The following is an 18,882-nucleotide window of genomic DNA, read 5'->3' on the forward strand; positions in this document are numbered from 1 at the left end:
AGTCAATGTCTTGATAAGTGTAATTGAACTTAGACAAGGTAACACGAATGAGAGGGCGTTGACATCAATCTATTAACCTAAAAGATTACAACATAGCAAACCAGGACCTCTTGCCAACTGCTTACGAGCTAATTAAGCTAATAGAATCCTAATCAATGTCATGACCATGTAATTAAACTTAGACAAGGCAACAAGGTGAGAGAGCATTAACTTTAGCCCACTAAGTCAGCTCGCGGCAGCAAGGCTTTGTATGCGCCCCTATCGGCTCAATGATATCATCATGCTTCTGAGAGAAACGGATAAGATCCGACCGAAGCATCGACTCTCAACAATAGCGTGCTAATGTCAAGGGCATGACAGTTAGCAATACGAGGGGCAAGAGTAAAGATCTATTGGACCTAGCATATATAAAGCAATAAAAGCATGCAAGATCTACCAGCTGATACGATCTGATAACTGTGAACGCTTAAATAGGGCAAGGGAGCCGATGAAGACAACCTAACCAGATCTAAATCATTCGATGACCGTGAGCGCTTGATAGAACTAAGAGATCAACACGATGCAACTTAAACCCAAACAACTCAAAAATTGTGAGAAATCGTTGAAGACAAGCAGAATATTGGACAAAGCCTAGGAAATTCTACTTGCAATCTAAGATAACTCGATAACTAGCCACACAACCGAATATCAGAATATAAGACTTAACTTAGAAAGTCCTGATAGAGGCTATAATGACCGGGTGTCGGTACTTACAAGCTCGCTTGAGATCGAAGCCGATGCAGCCGTGCACGCAGGAAAGAACCCGTCAAAACTACTTTACTCCTACTCCTAAGATTTTGGCGGTGTGGCGCCAAAAGGTTGTATTGATTGATTGATTGATTATTGAGAGATTACAAGGCTCATGGGCTTATATTTATACCCTGGAGCAAACTAAAATCCTAGTCGATTACAACATGAACTACTACAGCTATTTCTAAAACCTACTTAAAATAAATCTCCACGCTTTCTCTTATTTGGTGGAGTCGATTTCGCTTCGGACTGGGCCCACCTTGTCTTCTACCGGCCTCTGGAATCCTGGTCAACTGTGGTCAGTCTTGGTCAACACGGCTTCATCGGCGGCCCTTTTCTCTCTCCTTCATCGACTGTCAGAATCTTATCCACAACGGTTGATTCTGATCAGAAACCGGTGTCATCAGCGATTTTGCATACTTTTTGGTTAACAATTAGTCACATTATATACATGTTTAGTATACAAAAGTTGCGGATGGCCTATCCAAAACATTATTTGATTAAGATGACATTGATTTTGTACGAATTAATAATGTTGCAAGAGAAACTAGAGATGAAAAACGCTTTTGAAGCTAAAAAATACATTGTAAATTAACTAAAGGTCTGTTTAGGCCTTTCTTTTTTTTAAAAAAAAAATCCAATTTAGGCCTTTCAAACGGGCACAAATTTTGTAGAGATTGGAGAGTGCTAATTTGAGGGTAGCTTAGCTGGTTAATTGGGGGCTTTTGAGAAATCTGACTACGTAAATTCTAGCTAGTCTCGATTAAGCACAGGTACTTGTATTTACAGTTACTTGGTCTTTCGATGGTAGGCTAGGATAGAATGGAGAGCTAAATTCTGCGTATAATCGACATGTATTTTGGATCATGAGAAAATGGTTTCCTGTACTGTATAATAAAAAATGATTAGAAAATTAAATACCCCCTCCATTCATCTAGAGATGTTCAAATCCATGTTTTGACTGACGTCCAACGGCATTTGGAGAAACTAACAATACATTAGTTAAGTATGTTCCAAATTGTAGGTCGTTTTAGTTTTCCTAAATTTATAGATATTATTATGCATCTAGACACACACTATATCAAATGCATAATAATATCTATAAATCGCATCTGGACACACACTATATCTAAATGTATAATAATATCTATAAATCTAGAAAAGTCAAAACGATCTACAATTTGGAATGGAGGGATCACAGTATATATTAAAAAAATAAGACCATGGTGCCAGTCCTGTATGTAGAAGCACTTGTTAATGACTACGGTTTTATAACTATTAGTAAAAACATGTAACTATTAGTAAAAATATAATTGAAAATTTAAGGTAAAATATGGATTCTCTGCGTTTGAACATGCATAACTTTACTATGTTCAGCCTCTCAGATCGGGCATAACTTTTGGTGCAGGCTGAGAGCGTCCTACATGACATCTTCGAGCGTCCTACATGACATCTTCTTTCCTTAAAAGGTTGACCCAGTCATCCAGATCGACCATGCTATGACGATTACTAGCCGGACAGGTGTATGTCCCCAAAATGGAGATCAACCGGGGACACTCGGTCAGGTCCACGATCGCAACCACACACGTGGAGTATAGTACGGCCAGGGACGAGACGCCGCGGGATCCGGACGCTGCCGGGCGCCGGCGCCGAGGTGTCGTCTCCTCCAATGGGAGGAGGGAGCCCCGGGCCTGCGGGCACACGCGGCACCACGGCCCTCTACGTGGCGGATATCGCGGTTCGTACGTCCACACGTACGGCCTCTTCTGCTCAACACCGGCCACGAAAAAAAAAGAAAAGAATCTCATAATTAGTAGGATCCAAATTTTTGCACGATTATTTTAGTGATATTCTTTTTGCATTTTGGTTTATATTAGTATATGGCAACATGTTTATTCTTGCAGAAGAGTTGCGTAGCGTGTTGCTCAAGCGCGCGCGGCTAGCTGTAGGCCTGTAGCGATCGTCACGGGAGGGGGCGGCGGCCGTTTGCGGGCGGTGGAGCCGAGTCATGGCGTAGCAATCATGCCGCGATGCTTTCTAAATTAAGGACGCGCTGATGATGATCGATTGTTATACCGCGGCGCTGATCATTGGTGTGCGTTATCGTCGTCGTCGATCCACAACTCGCTCTGCTTTAATGCCGAAGACGTAGACGCATGGCCGGTAGTATATATAGTTTATTTCTCCGAATTATTACTGCTTGTTACATTAATGGAAATGAAAAAAAGTGTGCATCATTTTTTTTACCTTTGGTAACACAAGCATTTAAAAATACATTTCCAGCATTTTAGGTGGAAAAAAATGTATTTCTAAAGAGAACCAACCATGCTTATCTTCTGCAACGAAGATACGATCAGGGATCGGTGGTGGATGCTAAGGTAAGGGTTCGAGTAGGTTCACATGATGCCTACTTTTATAGAGATAGAGGGGAGTCCATTTTGGTAACATGGTGTGGGGATGAAAGAAATGACATTTGGTTGCTCTCATAAAAGATAGACAAGGAAAGGGTACATACGTAGCAAGTCAACTATCGGTGCTACTCGATCGATAAAAATGGAACCAATGCAAATTCCTCTTACATGGCATTGGTTTGTTGTCTCAATTATTTGTATCCAGCCTTCTCCACGTCTCTAACTGAATGTGACCAGCGTACAAGACACGACTATACAGTGCTACTTCCTTCGTCCCAAATTATTATTAGTTTTACCATTTGTAGGTACATAACTTTTGCTATGTATCCAGATATAATATATATCTAGGTGCATAGTCAAAACTACGTATCTAGAAATACCAAAACGAATAGTAATTTGGGACGGAGGGGGTACTCGATAAAAATTGGAACCAATGCAAATTGCTCATGCAGCTGTGTAAGGCGGCGGTTAATTTCGAATTAATCTACAGCTTTGGTTGCTCTCCATTATATTCACTCAATCTCTCACCATTCTCATCCATCTCCTCTACGTACATTGTACTGTAACAGCTAGTACGCGTGCTAGCTAGCCGGGAGAGACCGTGACATGCAGCTTAACACACGAGACCCAAATCAAAAGCCACCCACCATACGAGGAGAGCCCGCGCGTCCTCTTGCTAACTAGCAGTAGCAGTAGATCGATCGAGAACCAGTGGATCACGTGACTCGCAGAGATACGCGCTTGCCTCACCGCTGACCTCATTTCCGGGCCCTCTTTCCACCGACCTGACGCCGACCCGGCGATCGAGCCGGCGAGCGCGTGCACTCGCCACTTATTCTCGCGGTGCCCGTGGCTTAAGGTCACTCTGATTCTGATCGGCCCCGTGGCTACGCGCGCTCTTGCTTCGTTTCTGCACACGTACATTTTGTTCCCAGCATCTAACTAATGGAAGATATTTCGTGGAGAAGGCGGTTAATCGGGTAGTAGAAATGTGTCGATCGGCACTTTGTTAGGAACAGGTAATCCTTGTTTTCCCTTACAGGTAATCCTTGTTAATCCCTGTGCTCGGACCGGATCCTCCTCTTTATTTCAAAAAAAAAAAGGACCGGATCCTCCACTTGGGCGTGCGTTGCCCGCCGTTTCATGTGATGACGATGATGTGTTAAAGAGAGTCGCGTTGACACGCTTACGTGCCGGTAAAGGTAGCAGCCGATCGACCTAATGCTCATGATACTGTATAATTCTCGTCGTCACGTGACTAATGTAACAAAAGTCCACCGTCATCATGCTGGCACAGTACCCAGCCTAGGTAAAAAGGTCAAAAAAAAAAAAACGCACAGTTCACAGCAAAGATCCTAAAGAGCTCAGTCGGCGCAGAGGATCCTCTGGGAGTCTGGGTCCTCGGTCCTCTTGTCCCAAGCCACACCAGCGCAGGCAGCCAAGGGCCAAGGCAGTGGGGGGGCGGGTGCCACGGCTGAAACGGCAGCCCCGCAAGCAACAGCCTCGGCTTTTGTGGCGTCACTGGCCACGGCCACCAATTTGATACAGCCTCTTGCCTATCTTTGTTTGGCTTTGGCTCTCTCCATGTCCATGGCCGTATCTCCCCCGCTGCGTGTGCAGGCCGCCGCCTCGTGACTATATCATCTCTGAATCAGAAGCCTCAGTCAAAAGCCGTAAACTCCCAGTTGCGAGCTTAGACGACGACGGTCAGCTAGCTAATCCAGTTTACTTCCTTGCTCTCCGAGTGCCTCCCCTTCTATTCCAAAGCGAGCTTAAGCTCAACATCATTTCCATCCTTCGTGCCCAAAGCTCTCTCCTCTCTCACTCCCCCGTTCCATTTACATGTTCATCACTTGGTGAGCTGAGGAGAAAAAGCAGAGGCGGAGAGGAAAGGCAGAGGCAGGGGCGACCTCATCGAGAACAGCAGGTATATCTCTCTATGCAATCGAGCTAATGATGCTTGTTGTTGTTGCCCTCTCTGCTCTCTGAAATTGTGATCGGTGCCCTTGCATGCATGCGTGCTATTGGCCATAGGCTTTGCTCATGGCTACTAGGAGTTTTGGTTCCATAGATTGCCTTACTAGTTGCTTCCTGCGTATGCTCATGGCTACTAGGAGTTTTGGTTCCATAGATTGCCTTACTAGTTGCTTCCTGCGTAGTACTAGTTCTTTCAGGAGATACCTAGCTAGCGCAAGAGATTCGTCTCAGCTCTGTAGGTGTCGTCTGCTGCCTGCAGTGTAGTAAGTATCCTTTGAGTCCTGCAGGGTTTCCATCTCAACTCTATTTCACCTCTTACTAGTTTTCTGCAGAGAGTTGGTTGGGTCTGTCATGTGGAAACTTCCATAATTCCAATCATTTTTTTGATACACACTGGAGTAGCTTGTAGGTAGGAGACGAGCAGTATCTAGCTGGCGTGTTCTGCCACTACGTCCCGGTGCCCCTAGGCCACTAGTAGATTTCCTCTGTCAGCATGTGGAATACCTTTCTTTCAGTGTATCCGGTAACTTTAATCTCTTCCTTTTCTTTTCCTTAGACAACTTGGACTTGAGTGAAGTGATCTGATTGAACCGCGCTATAGGGGGATCGTTGAATGAAGATCACGACGAACATTTCTGCATCTGAATGTAATATTTGTGCCCCTTTTGTTTTCTTTCTTTTTTGAGTCGTGTCATCAACAGAAATGCCTCAACAGTATGGTGCTGTCTTGTTGCATGATCCAAACTGATTTGACCACTCCACCTGATTTTGTGGGATTTGTGGTTCTATAAGTCCAACATGTTGCTCCCAGTCAGGGTATATATGCAACTGTTGGGATGGATTATGAATATGGTTCCGGACATATTGATCACGAATTATATCAGTTCAAAAGCAGTTATATGCATTAGTTTTTAAATAAAAATTCAAGGAAACAGTAAAGATGATGGTGTGTGTGTGGGGGGTGGGGGGGGGGGGGGGGGGGGGGGGGGGCAAACTCTCCCCAAACCTGCACTTGCTGAGCATACTTTGAGTTAGTATGTGTATAAAATAGTCATGAAAAGTGATTAAATATTTTTTTCTTAATGGAAAAGGAAGATTATTATTCTTTCTTGGTTTAGCCTTCTACGCATGTCTACAATATTGTATTTACTTGACATGATAAGTAAGAATCAACTGCTAGATATCAGATATCATACTCCATAAAAAAAAAGTATTCCAACATGCAACATATTTTTAAACCAAAGTGGTAGATTAGTTGTCACGTTTCACGCGGTGATCATGCACGGTACATGATACTCCGAAGATTTAGTCAGTGGAGTTAGAACCGAAAAACATTTATTTACAACGTGACCAAATAAAGCACATGCAATTCTCCTTTTACAATTTGGTGATGAGCCAAAACAGGTTAGGTCAAATTCTTCTTTTCTTTGCTGTGCCTCCAAGAACTGATGCCAAAATTGGATCAAATCCTGCCACCAACAGGTTTCTCTTTACAGGTCCCTTCTTGTAACGTGTCGTTTCTAGGTTGAACCTGTTATCCAGCCAAGCACTATGGTTTGGGGCCATTTGTCATGTTAGACACTGATGGGTGATGGCTCACTAAAATAGTAAGTGGAATAGTATATTCCCACTGAAACAGCTTTGAGCTCTTGACCACCTTCTTTTTATCCCATTGATGCATTTCATCATCTGATCCCATTATACATCTGGTGAGTGCTCCGGCTTTTCGGCCCCGATTTCACGGTTAACTCGGTGGAGGTGAAAATGGGTGGTGTGGCAGTGCCATGGGGCAATCTAGTGCACTTTTCTGGTGTTGGTGAAGCTGAGGGCAGCAGAACAGAGTAGAGGGAGTGGATCAGTGGAAGGGAGTAGCTGGCAGGTCATGTTAATAGAGGAAAGCAACTTTGGGTGTGTCCAGATCACATACCAATTAAACACAGCGTTTGAAAATGACATTAGCCTTTTCCTATGATCTTGTAAGGCTATAAATTTTTAATCAAGAAAGAACTGAATAAACGTTCTAAATTTTGAGTGTTCCGTTTGTGTGGGCCTGAAGCCCAGTACTTGAACTACTGAAGGGAGGAGTTCATACTTCAAACAGAGCAGGCAAAGTGAGCCCTGAAAAAGAAAAGAAAAGAAAAGGACAATTGCACATCAATGCAAACACTGATGATGTACCTCAAGTTTGCAGATGCTAAGAAAAGCTCACTTCAACTTTAGTTGAGATTTCAGTTTGTCTTTCTTGGAGAAATGTTTTAATGTTTGTTTATACATTCAAATATCAAGTTGTGGTTTCATATCTGTTGTTTTCCCTTTGCAGGTCTCCTGAACCACAGACATTCAGGCCAGCACCAAGAACCCATGTAATCAACATCTTCAGAGATCTGCCAACACCACATCACCTCGCAATGAGAGCACAAATTCTTATCTGCCTCATCACACTCCTCTCCCTCTTCCTGGGCTCTACCTGCCAAATCGGCGTGGAAACACAAGCCCTCCTCCAATTCAAGGCCGGCCTCAACGACCCCCTGAACCACCTCGCGTCATGGACGAACGCCACCATCACCTCGCCATGCCGCTTCTTCGGCGTCCGGTGCGGCGACGACGGCTCCGGCACGGTCACCGAGATCTCCCTCTCCAACATGAACCTCTCCGGCGGCATCTCGCCGTCGATCGCCGCCCTGCACGGCCTGACGCGGCTGGAGCTCGACTCCAACTCGCTGTCGGGCCCCGTGCCGGCTGAGCTGGGCCGGTGCACGCGGCTCCGGTTCCTGAACCTGTCGTACAACGCCCTCTCAGGCGAGCTCCCGGACCTGTCGTCGCTGGCGGCGCTCGAGGTCCTCGACGTCGAGAACAACGGCTTCACGGGCCGGTTCCCTGCGTGGGTCGGCAACCTCACCGCCCTCACCACGCTCAGCGTCGGCTTGAACGGCTACGACCAGGGGGAGACGCCGGCGAGCATCGGCAACCTCAAGAACCTGACCTACCTGTACCTCGCCGAGAGCGGCCTGACGGGGGCGATGCCAGAGTCCATCTTCGGGCTCGCCGCGCTGGAGACGCTGGACATGTCCATGAACAACCTCGCCGGCGCGATCCCGGCGGCGATTGGGAACCTCCGGAACCTGTGGAAGATCGAGTTGTACAAGAACAATCTCACCGGCGAGCTCCCGCCGGAGCTCGGGAAGCTGGCGAAACTCCGGGAGATCGACGTGTCCCGGAACCAGATCAGCGGCGGGATCCCGCCGGCGTTCGCGGCGCTGAAGGGCTTCACGGTGATCCAGCTCTACCACAACAACCTGTCTGGGCCGATCCCGGAGGAGTGGGGCGAGCTCCGGTCGCTGACAAGCTTCTCCATCTATGAGAACCGGTTTTCCGGCGAGTTCCCGGCCAACTTCGGCCGGTTCTCGCCGCTCAACAGCGTGGACATCTCCGAGAACGGCTTCACCGGGCCGTTCCCGAGGTTCCTCTGCCATGGCCGGAACCTCCAGTACCTCCTCGCCCTTCAGAACGGCTTCTCCGGCGAGTTCCCGGAGGAGTACTCGTCGTGCACGAGCCTGCAACGGTTCCGGATCAACAAGAACCAGTTCACCGGCGATCTACCGGAGGGGCTGTGGGGGCTCCCGGCGGCGACGATCATCGACGTCTCTGACAACGGGTTTACCGGAGCCATGTCGCCGCTGATCGCCCAGGCGCAGAGCCTGAACCAGCTGTGGCTGCAGAACAACCGCCTCGCCGGCCCGATCCCGCCGGAGATCGGCCGGCTCGGGCAGGTCCAGAAGCTCTACCTGTCCAACAACTCGTTCTCCGGCGGGATACCGGCGGAGATCGGGAGGCTCTCGCAGCTGACAGCACTGCACCTCGAGGAGAACTCGCTCTCCGGCGCGTTGCCGGCGGACATCGGTGGCTGCGCCAGGCTCGTCGAGATCGACGTGTCCCGGAACAAGCTGACGGGGCCGGTCCCCGCCTCGCTGTCGCTGCTGACGTCGCTCAACTCGCTGAACCTATCGCACAACGAGCTCGCCGGGCCGATCCCGACGAGCCTCCAGGCGCTGAAGCTGAGCTCCGTCGACTTCTCGTCGAACCGGCTGACCGGAGACGTGCCGCCGGGGCTTCGGGTGATCGCCGGTGACCAGGCGTTCTCCGGGAACCCCGGCCTCTGCGTCGCCGGCGGCAGGTCGGAGCTCGGCGCCTGCAACGTGGACGGCGACCGCAGGGACGGCCTCGCGAATAAGTCGGCGGTGCTGGTGCCGGTGCTCGTTTCGGCGGCGCTGCTGCTCGTGGCCGGTATCCTGTTCGTGAGCTATCGGAGCTTCAAGCTCGAGGAGCTCAGGAAGCGCGGCGACGTAGAGTGCGGCGGCGGCGGGCAGTGGAAGCTGGAGTCGTTCCACCCGCTGGAGCTGGACGCCGACGAGATCTGCGGCGTCGGGGAGGAGAGCCTGATCGGGTCCGGCGGCACGGGGCGCGTGTACCGGCTGGAGGTCAAGGGCCGCGGCGGCGGGGTGGTCGCCGTGAAGCGGCTGTGGAAGGGCAACGCGGCGCGGGTGATGGCGGTGGAGATGGCCATCCTCGGCAAGGTCCGGCACCGGAACATCCTGAAGCTGCACGCGTGCCTGTCCCGCGGCGACCTCCACTTCATCGTCTACGAGTACATGCCGCGGGGCAACCTGCACCAGGCGCTTCGGCGAGAGGCGGCCGCCGCCGCCAAGGGCGGCGGCGGCGGCGGGCGGCCAGAGCTGGACTGGCCGCGGCGGCGCAGAGTGGCGCTCGGCGCCGCCAAGGGGCTAATGTACCTCCACCATGACTGCACGCCGGCCGTCATCCACCGCGACATCAAGTCCACCAACATCCTCCTCGACGACGACTACGAGGCCAAGATCGCCGACTTCGGCATCGCCGTCGCCAAGGCCCCCGCCGACGACTCCTCCGACTCCGCCGTGTCCACCTGCTTCGCCGGAACCCACGGCTACCTCGCCCCTGGTGAGTCCTGCTACCTCTGACTTTGAGACGTGTCACGCTTGCATCTCTCTTGTCTCTTGCTGATCATCTGGAGATTTCTGACGTGTTCGCAGAGCTGGCCTACTCGCTAAAAGTGACGGAGAAGACGGACGTGTACAGCTACGGCGTGGTGCTGCTGGAGCTGGTCACCGGCCGGAGCCCGATCGACCCGGGGTTCGGCGAGGGCAGGGACATCGTCTCCTGGCTCTCCGGCAAGCTCGCCACGGAGAGCCTCGACGGTGTGCTGGACCCGCGCGTGGCGGCCGCGGCGACGGCGAGCGAGCGGGAGGACATGCTCAGGGTGCTCAGGATCGCCGTGCTCTGCACCGCGAAGCTGCCGGCGGGGAGGCCGACCATGAGGGACGTGGTTAAGATGCTCACCGACGCCGCCGGCACGGGGCCATGCAGCCCGCGCGGCCAGCCGCCGGCAAGGATCTGCAGCAACAAGAGCTGCCGCTGAAATTTTTGGAGCAGGCTCTGACTCTTGCCACCCAACAGAGAGTTGCCTCTGCTTCTTCATTGGACTCGGATCTGTGATTTGTAATGGGTCTGTCTACCTGTAACTCGAGCATTTTGTGGGGTACCAGCACTCAAGTATTTTTGTTGGCTAAAACACTCGGTTTGGAGGAAAAAATCATGTGCTGGGAGGTGATCTGTCACACGATTTTCTAAACCATCATATTATAATCAAACGGTCCATAATATCAATAGCATAAAAAGACATATTATAACATTTGAATGGTAATAATAAAAGTAGACACGATTATAGTGAACCAAAAAATTCAGTGCTATTAGAGGACACTATATATCACACAATCATAAATAAAAAATGTTGACTAGAAGGCTCAAAACACCATTGCAGATTAGCTTAATTCCAACAATAATATTACAATATATAGAGTTGTTCATAGATAATTTGAGTCATCCATAATTAGCATAATTAGCATAGGGGTTCATCCTTTTGCTGCTTAACCTGAGCCAAGTTAATTCTGTTGCCCGGGCGCTGCATAGCTCCCACGTAGTTGCTTGTAAAAGCTTTTTTAGATTAGACCATGAGTCGATTGAGTTAGGCTTCAAAGATTCGAGCCAAGTTAGTGGCGCTGATTCCATTCATACGGGAAAATGGATGACCTTTGTATCATCGCTTCCGCTTGTAGCTTGGACTGCTAATGCGTAGCAGCGGAGCCACCGAACTGGATCTTGTTTGCCATCATATTTAGTGATGCCCATTGGTTTGAATTTCTCTGGAAGAGTAGTCTTCATGATTCGTCTTGCGAAAGCGGGGAAGTGGTCATTGTCATCACCCTCAGCTTCACGTTCATGGCGGCGATTGTTGATTATATCTCGAGCATCACGGTTGTGATTTAATGTTTCTCGAAGATCACTGATGTGCGAGGGTTCTTGATTAGCTCTGCGGTGACGTGGGCCTTCCACGGAGGCTGTACGACTACCTTTGGCTACATCTCAGTTTTGTCTTGGAGCTTCGAGTATGCCCTTTTGTTGTCTTGGTTCTTCATGTGGTTGGTTTGAGAGTCTTGCATGGTCTCTTTTATCATCATGGTGACTTGGGTTGTGAGGCACGGATATGATTGGTGTTTCTTGTCGAGGAGTTTGTATGTGTGTTCTGCCAAGTATGACATGAGATCGCTGTACTTGTTCAGAGGCATTAAACGGGCGATAAGATCGATAGAGGCAATAGTGGCAAGTGGCGTGTTATGTTCTAGTGTTTGTAGTGCTTCGAATGCTCTGTCAAGGTTCACAATGGGAAGTCATACGGCTAGAAGTCAACGACATTCCGCTCTCTAAGTGTTTCTTGCTTTTCTTTGAGTTCTCTGGCTGCTAGTTTCACCCTCCGGGGCATCAACTGATAATTCATCTTGGGAGACTTTTTCGATTTGGCGTTCCCGACGAGGAGTTCCTTGGTGTTGGTCGCTGGTCCCTGTTCCATCGACTGGCGAAACAACAACAAAGAGTTCTCTATCTGGATAGTAGCTTCCAGAGATGGATGTTATGACTTCAGTGGAGCCATCTTCTTCGCGGATTAGTAAGAGTGGGGTACCCTCTTGGTATGGGAGGATATCCAAGTGTGCGACAAGGCGTGACTCGTTGTCTTGGGCAAGGAAGGATGGCTTCATGCCCGGCTAATAAACGAATCTGCCTTGCAGTGTTGATTTGATTACCAGGCCTGCTGCGGACCTAATAAGGGGAGTTCTTCAAGAGAATCCGAGTCGTAGTCGTGGTCCTCAATCGACTCTAATCCGGATTGAACTTTGGATAGAGCTTTTTGATGAACCGTGACCGCGTTTCGGAGTCCGAGCGGAAATCGGCTTGGAGTTGTATCCAGTCCACACGATGGATGAATTGCCTGCTCGCGCGGACTAGTTTGAGTTGTGGTTGAGTCCGAGTTGTGGTCAAACCTTGTGTTGTTCAGATCGAAAAATTTGAATTTCTCGACAAAATCTTCCACCTCACGTCGTCGAGAGTTTCCTCCTAGATGCTTCTTCTCCGGTTCTTTGATGATGCGGTGTTGGAAACCTCCAATGCCGTCATCGATGTAGAGCGTCATCGATGCAGAGCGAGGAGCCGAAGACAAACGTTGCGCCCGCTTCGAACACGAACGCAGGCTTAATGATGACTGGAGCCATCAATTTCGCGCGGAGAATTTCGGCGACTGCCCCTACCTAGAGCACCAGTTGTAAGTGTTTTAACCCGGCAACCTATCAAGGGAGTACCTAAGTAGTGTTTTGGTTGGTGGGTGTCACCAAAATCAAGGAGTCGATGGTCATGCAGGGACATGATTTACACAGGTTCGGGCCGCTAGATCGCGTAACACCCTACATCCTGTGTGTTGTATGCTTGTATTCGATTGAACTTGTTTTGAGGGGGTCCCTGTCTGTCCTTATATATTGGGGGAGCAGGGTTACAGGGTAGTCTTTAGTACAAGAGTACTAGTCGGACAAGACTATAGAGTCCTACTCTAACTCGACAGAGTAGTTTCCTTGTATTCCGAGTAGTCCCTCAGGAGTTCCATGTAGTCTACGTTGCCCTGTAGCGTAGTCTTCATGTCCTGATACATCTCGAGTACGTGCCCTTGAGTGGGTCCGTACAGACCTTCTGGTGGGTCCGGGGATGTATGGTCAACAGATGCTGCATCTAGAATTTGCATAAATCGTAGAAAAGCAGATGTGTTGATAATGCAGCTACAGATTTGCATATTACACAAACAAAGAGGCATTTCACTACTGCATCTATATAGTTGCACATTTCAGTAGCAAAAGACATCTGAAGGGTTTCTCATTTCACTACTTAACATCTGAAAATCAGATCCACTTTGAAATCCTTGGGTGCTGGCAGACATCATCACCGAAAGGCATTACTTGTTGCACACTGCTCACAAGATTAATGAAGATCTTCTCCAGTCCAACTGTACCATAGTGTCCACGAAGTGACTGCGCCTTCTCATCATCAAGACAAAGGATGAATCCAAACTTGCACACAGGGTCTACAACAATCCTGAACAAAGCAACAATAGCAGAACCAGCTATCCTCTCCAAAGCACGAACTATGGTCATGAACCGGTTGTTAATTTCATTAGTAGCGGACCAAGCTACAACCAGACAGTCCTGATCACCTTCTTGGATACCAAGATAGGTCATATTGCTCCTGGTCATCACTACATCATCTCTAACAAAAGCCTTTCCACAAAGGTGACGAAGTTGCATTTCAAAATACAATATTTATAAGCAAAGATTAAGTAAAGAATATAAAAAATGAACCTATTGGATAACCTATATATTGATTTAGATAAGACAAGCAAATGAACAAGCAAACCACAATTTTGTAACCGTTAGGAACCCCTAAAAAGCAGATACAACCTTCCAGATTTCAAAATCGAAACTTTATCTGATTTACATTTCACACTTAACAAATGATAGTGACTGAAGCACCGTAAATTAGAGAAAATTGTGATGTAAATGCTAGAGCACACTAAATCGGGCCACTAGATTGCATAATACCCTATGTCCTGTGTGTTGGTTGTATTGTATTGGATTGAACTGCTTTGGAGGGGTTCCTGCCTCACCTTATATTGCCGGGGTAAGGTTACAAGTTGGTTATTTATAAGAATACTAGTCGGATTTGACTAGCAAGGCAAGTCCTACTCTAATTGCTACGAGTAGTTTCCTAATCCTCGACTAGTTCTTGTCTTACCACGTAGACCATGCCATCCTACACCGCTCCATGTCTGACACGTCTCAGTGTACAGCCCTGTATCTAGGATTATCCAAACCTTCTGGAGAGTCCATAGATGTATGTACGACATTGAGTAACCCCTCAGATGCAAACACAACCTTCAAAAGAATGAAATCAGGCTAAAATAAAAATAGCTGAACAAATTTTTCTATAGTCAGTCAGATAACAAATTTATTTCCAACCTTCAAAAGAATGAAATCGAGCCAAAGTTAAAACAGCTAATTTTTTTTTCTATAGTCAGTCAGATAAGAAATTTATTTCCTAAGTGAATAACCCCTGGTATGCAAACACAACCTTCAAAATTTAAAATTAAAAAAATTCAGTCTCATTTACATGACAATATAATACAATTTACAGGAAATGGACAACTATAAATAAAATTAGCTTGTACTGTTAAATACTTGAGCGGGCCAAATAGACAGTTAAACAGTTAAATGGCATATGTTGTTAACATAAACTGACTGGCATTGACTTTTTAACATATCCCATAGGGGTCCAAGGGTCACTCACAAAAATACTACTAGGCAGCTATACAAATGAGATAAATTATTTGGACTCTTACATCAACATTTATATTCCTTCAAAAAATAAGTTATTTGGGAAAATATGTATTTAACCAGCACATGACAATAATGGACAGAGAAATTTTGATGCAATGCGGAAACAAAACACAAGCTAATAGTTGGGGGAAAGTAGCACCAACTTGCATAAAGATCAATCCAAGTGCTATCCAAGAAGCATACAGATAGGACTGATAGTTTACAAAACTACTAATGATCTATTGAACTGAAATTAACAGCCTTACTTGAAATCTCGTAACTGGTACTAGATGACAACATCCAAAACACTATAGCTAGTTAAATATGTACCCAACTGATGTTGTTTTACCTTCCAACATAACTAGCTTGAAGAAGTAAACGATGGAAATAAAAACCACTAGACAACAATGATGATGCTCACTGTGGCATGAAAATAACATTCACAGGAAGTGAATTGTCACTGAACTGAAAGTTCTGAATCGAACTGCACAAGGCAAATTGCAATTGTACCAGGGAACAAGAAACAGAACAGAGCATGAATTAATTGACAAAGTACTTGAAATGAACTTGCTAGGAATAAACTAAACCTACCATGCTGCTCTTTTTTTTGGGGGAAAGAAACCTACCATGCTACTGTTGTTGCAGACTAGAAACACAAGAACTACAAACTGAGATGTTGTGGTACTGTAACATGAAAGCCACATGTTACCTATCAAACAAATCTATTGATGCACCAAGTAGCTGGACCAGATGATAAGAGGAACAAAGACAATACAGTGTTGTAGCTGGTCTTGCTACCAAGATAAGAGGACCAAAGACTATAAATGCGAAGAAACTTACATCAGATTGAACTGAAATTAAAGCTTCAGAATCTTGGAGAATACTATCATTTGTATAGCCATGTAATTGATTTAAGTCTTCAAAATAAGAATCATTGATAGAATACTATGCCTGGGCATGTTTTGTGAATCATCCTCTCTTCTAACAGCAAAGATAGCTTCTTGTACTATAGTGGCAAACCAACCAATCAGCTTGAAGGATTTAACAAAAATGGGTTGTAACTATGAATGGGTTCTGATTGTCTAAAAAACATCAGGTAGACATAAAAAAAATCAGAGCTATTGACAACTAAAACGGACCAAGTTAAAATATTTTATAGATGATCAGAGTAAGAATTACTTCGCTATTTTGCCAAAATGGAGAAATGAAGAAAAATCTGTCAACGCAAACCTGAAAACTAAGCAAAGCTTCTACTAAATTGATAATTGCCATGTCAAGTGTGGTTATTCATACCAGCAGAGTCAGTTCAAGAATAATATGGATGAAAAAACATATAGGTAACAAAAAGAGTTAGAGATTCTAAACAGGTGTCAATCAATGAAATGGAGGTAAATTAACCTACCATAGCATTAATATATAGCCTACAACAAACTAATCTCTAAAAAGTCATGTGAGAATGGTGGCAAAAATGGTTTCAGGTAGTCTGTTTCAGAGATGCAAAAATTTCAGTGCTATTTAGAACTTCAAACAAATGCAAAAACAAAGAATGTCAGATATAAAACGGGGCAGCAGGCTACATTTGCAATCAACATCTAGCTGTAAAAATTGCATTTCCATTCCCTACAATATAGATTACAACAGCGTCCAATAAAAAAATCCAAACCACGTTGCAAAACAGATCTGAATGAACAACAAAACAAAAGCCTCAAACTCCTACAAAATCGCCAGGCATCACTCCACATGAACCATACCATTCAAAAATGAATGATGTAGATTTCTAAAATAAAAGAGGAAAATGAAACCCTAGTCAAATGATCCAACTACTAAACAAGGGAATCAAGATATGTATAAGACCTAGCAAATCGAAAGGTAAGGATCCCAATAGAACAGACCAGATTAATACAGATTCCGTACCAACTTATTCACCACCAAATAGCAACAAACGGGTAGACAAATCACCCATTAGAAGAGAGAACAATCCACAAATCCTTATCTCATCAAAGGAACTCAAATCAAAAGGAGGAACAAAGCTAAAAACGAGACATGGAACAATCAAATCAGGCGAAGAACTAAGCATTTCGAGATGGGGATCGAAATCATCAACCACAACAAACCCACAAACGATTCGCCAACACCTACAAACCTTACCTCACTACCGGATTCAAATCGCAAAGAATCAGAGGAGGATAATAAGATCAAAATCGCCCAACCCTAGGAATCTCCTACCTAGAGAACTCAACCAGGAAGATGAAGAGATGGAGGTACAGACTCCTGAGGTGTGAATTATTAGAGAATGAATAACAGGACCCAGATGTCAGATATAAAAGAAAAAGAAAATGACAAAGAAAAAGAAAAACACCGCAACCCACATCATATATTCAGATCGAAGCGCTGACGCATCACGGGCTAAAGGAACGGATGGCCTAAAAACTGAGTGATGGTGTCCCAAGAAACACTCGAGTGACGTCTAGATTTTCCCTTTGTAATAGGATCGTGTGTCGGTGTTTAGACCCGACAACCTACCGAGGGTGGTGCTCGAGGTAGTGTTTTGGTTAGTGGGGCTCGTCGAGATCAGGAACTCAAGGTAAACGCAGACACACGATTTAGACAGGTTCGGGCCGCTGAATAGCCTAATACCCTACATCCGGTGTGTTGGTTGGATTGCATTGCTTTGGAGGGGGTCCCTGCCTCACCTTATATTGCTGGGGGTAGGGTTACAGGTCGGTTGGTTACAAGAAAACTAGTCGAATTTGACTAGATGAGTTCTACTCTTATTATTACAAGTACTTTTTCCAATCCTCAACTAGTTCCTGTCTTTCCATGTAGACCACGCCATCCTGCGCCATAGTCTCCATGTCAGATACGTCTCGATGTCTAGCCCCTATATTTAGGACTGTCCAAAACTTCTAATGGACCCATAGATATACGTACGACAAGCCCTCGAGTACTTTTTAGTCAAATGTAGCAGTTCCAAGCACTTTTGCATACTTCACCGACTAGTTTTGGTGCTCTTCGAATACTTCATCTTGTTGAATCTTTAAAGGTACCCAAAAACTGCTATGCGGCTAGAATACACTGAAGCCTCATTTGACTCAGTCTCTTGTCCTTCAATCTTGAAATTTATCGTCGCACTCCATATGGAGCAGCCTCCGAGCTTTAGGTTGAATCAAAGAATCAGGCTGAGGGTCAATCTGTAATTTGCATCACCTTTCCCTTAAAACCAAGAGGAAAATTTTTTTGTCGATGGACACGTGGCACCCAGCCCCCGAGCTTTTAGCTAACTAGTTTGGTGGGTATAAGGGTCAATCTCTAGTCAACGTGACCATCTTTAAAAGGAAATCTTATCTCTTCCAAAAATAGGGGTAACTGACAATTTAGATGCCGTGAAATCTGCAGATCCATTAAACTCTAAATTCCTTTATTCACGCTGCTATTATTGCGTCGTGAAGATAAATAATGGAGGAAGTTATCCCTTCCGTTTTACCTTTGCCAATTGCTTTTCCAATCTCCACACTATAGCCTTAGCGGCGCTGCTGCCCAATCTCCGAGCACTAGTGCCACCGCTCCCCACCACTCAGCCCCCGAGAGTATGCGACAGAAGAAGCTTATGACATCAAGGATGGGGAGGAAGGCTGCTGCTGTCAAGCCTGCTGAGGAGGAGAAAAATAAAGGATCCGTCAAGGAAAAAGATCTCCAGTTGCTGGCACCCAAGTACGGGAAAACTAATCAGACCGCGCCACCAACTCCCGCTTGCGCTTGGAAGCGGTCATCTTTGAAACAGGAGAAGATCAAGGCGCTTGTGGCTGCCAAGCTACTCCAAATCAAGACATCATTAGTTGGAGATCCACCCAAGGCAATCTCTGGCCATTGGAGGAACACTCCAATGAAACGGTAATTTTCGCTCACTTCATTGAGCGCGG

The 18,882-nt window shown here is 46.4% G+C and overlaps 1 protein-coding gene across 4 annotated transcripts; it reads left to right on the forward strand.

The window, feature by feature from the left end:
- The first annotated feature begins 4,640 nt into the window (after positions 1–4,640).
- On the forward strand, positions 4,641–10,831 carry LOC117833597 (uncharacterized). Of its 4 annotated transcripts, XM_034713156.2 has the most exons (5): positions 4,641–5,127; positions 5,580–5,700; positions 5,779–5,824; positions 7,498–10,154; positions 10,247–10,831. In XM_034713156.2, coding segments are annotated over exons 3-5 (3,045 nt in total). In that variant the 5' UTR covers positions 4,641–5,127; positions 5,580–5,700; positions 5,779–5,822; the 3' UTR covers positions 10,633–10,831. The 4 variants fall into 4 exon arrangements, with proteins under 4 accessions (XP_034569047.1, XP_034569046.1, XP_034569049.1 ...); XM_034713155.2 differs by lacking the exon at positions 5,580–5,700 and having other exon boundaries at positions 5,734–5,824; XM_034713158.2 differs by lacking the exons at positions 5,580–5,700; positions 5,779–5,824 and having other exon boundaries at positions 4,644–5,127.
- The last annotated feature ends 8,051 nt before the right edge of the window (positions 10,832–18,882 follow it).

This window comes from Setaria viridis, chromosome 8 (assembly GCF_005286985.2).
Source record: "Setaria viridis chromosome 8, Setaria_viridis_v4.0, whole genome shotgun sequence".
Taxonomy (NCBI): Eukaryota; Viridiplantae; Streptophyta; class Magnoliopsida; order Poales; family Poaceae; genus Setaria; species Setaria viridis.

Excerpts from the sequence above, each read along its gene's own strand:
- LOC117833597 (XM_034713156.2), top strand. Across the intron at positions 10,155-10,246 it reads CCACGGCTACCTCGCCCCTG|AGCTGGCCTACTCGCTAAAA; the intron begins GTGAGTCCTGCT and ends ACGTGTTCGCAG.